This window comes from Meleagris gallopavo, unplaced genomic scaffold (assembly GCF_000146605.3).
Source record: "Meleagris gallopavo isolate NT-WF06-2002-E0010 breed Aviagen turkey brand Nicholas breeding stock unplaced genomic scaffold, Turkey_5.1 ChrUn_random_7180001869940, whole genome shotgun sequence".
In the NCBI taxonomy this organism is placed as follows: domain Eukaryota; kingdom Metazoa; phylum Chordata; class Aves; order Galliformes; family Phasianidae; genus Meleagris; species Meleagris gallopavo.
The window spans coordinates 1-644 of NW_011134884.1; the positions used below are offsets into that span (position 1 = coordinate 1).

At 61.8% G+C, this 644-nt stretch overlaps 1 protein-coding gene across 1 annotated transcript; it reads left to right on the top strand.

Annotated features, from left to right (window-relative positions):
- Positions 1–9: 9 nt before the first annotated feature.
- LOC104916115 (ceramide synthase 2-like) lies at positions 10–636 on the top strand (the record flags this gene model as incomplete). Its single annotated transcript, XM_010727097.2, has 3 exons — positions 10–177; positions 265–371; positions 453–636. Coding segments are annotated over 3 exons (459 nt in total), but the record flags the coding sequence as incomplete, so codon positions are not given.
- Positions 637–644: the final 8 nt, after the last annotated feature.

A 644-nucleotide genomic window follows, 5' to 3' on the forward strand; every position in this document is an offset into this window, starting at 1 on the left:
TTTGGGGCTGGTGTGACCCCCCCACTCCCCCCCTTGTGCCACACACAGGACTTCAAAGAGCAAATCATCCACCACGTGGCCACCATCATCCTCATCAGCTTCTCCTGGTTTGCCAACTACGTCCGTGCTGGGACGCTCATCATGGCCCTGCACGACTCCTCTGATTACCTACTGGAGGTGCGACCCCCCCTCCCCCCCGCTGCCCCCCACCCACCCGTGGGGCTTTGCCCTCCCCCCCTCACCCCCCCAACCCCCCTCCCGCAGTCAGCCAAGATGTTCAACTACGCCAACTGGAGGAACACCTGCAACAACATCTTCATCGTCTTCGCTGCCGTCTTCATCGTCACCCGTTTGGTCATCCTGCCCTTCTGGTGAGCGTGGGGGCTGAGCCTTGGGGGGGGGGGGACACCCGGTGGGGGGGGTCTGTAACGGAGCCCCTTCCCCTCCCCCAGGATCATGCACTGCACCATGGTTTACCCCCTGGAGCTCTACCCGGCCTTCTTTGGCTACTACTTCTTCAATGCCATGATGGGGGTGCTGCAGCTGCTGCACATCTTCTGGGCCTTCCTCATCATCCGCATGGCACACAAGTTCATAACTGGAAAGGTAAGGGGGGGCGCAGCCCCGGTTCTGGGGGTCTCACA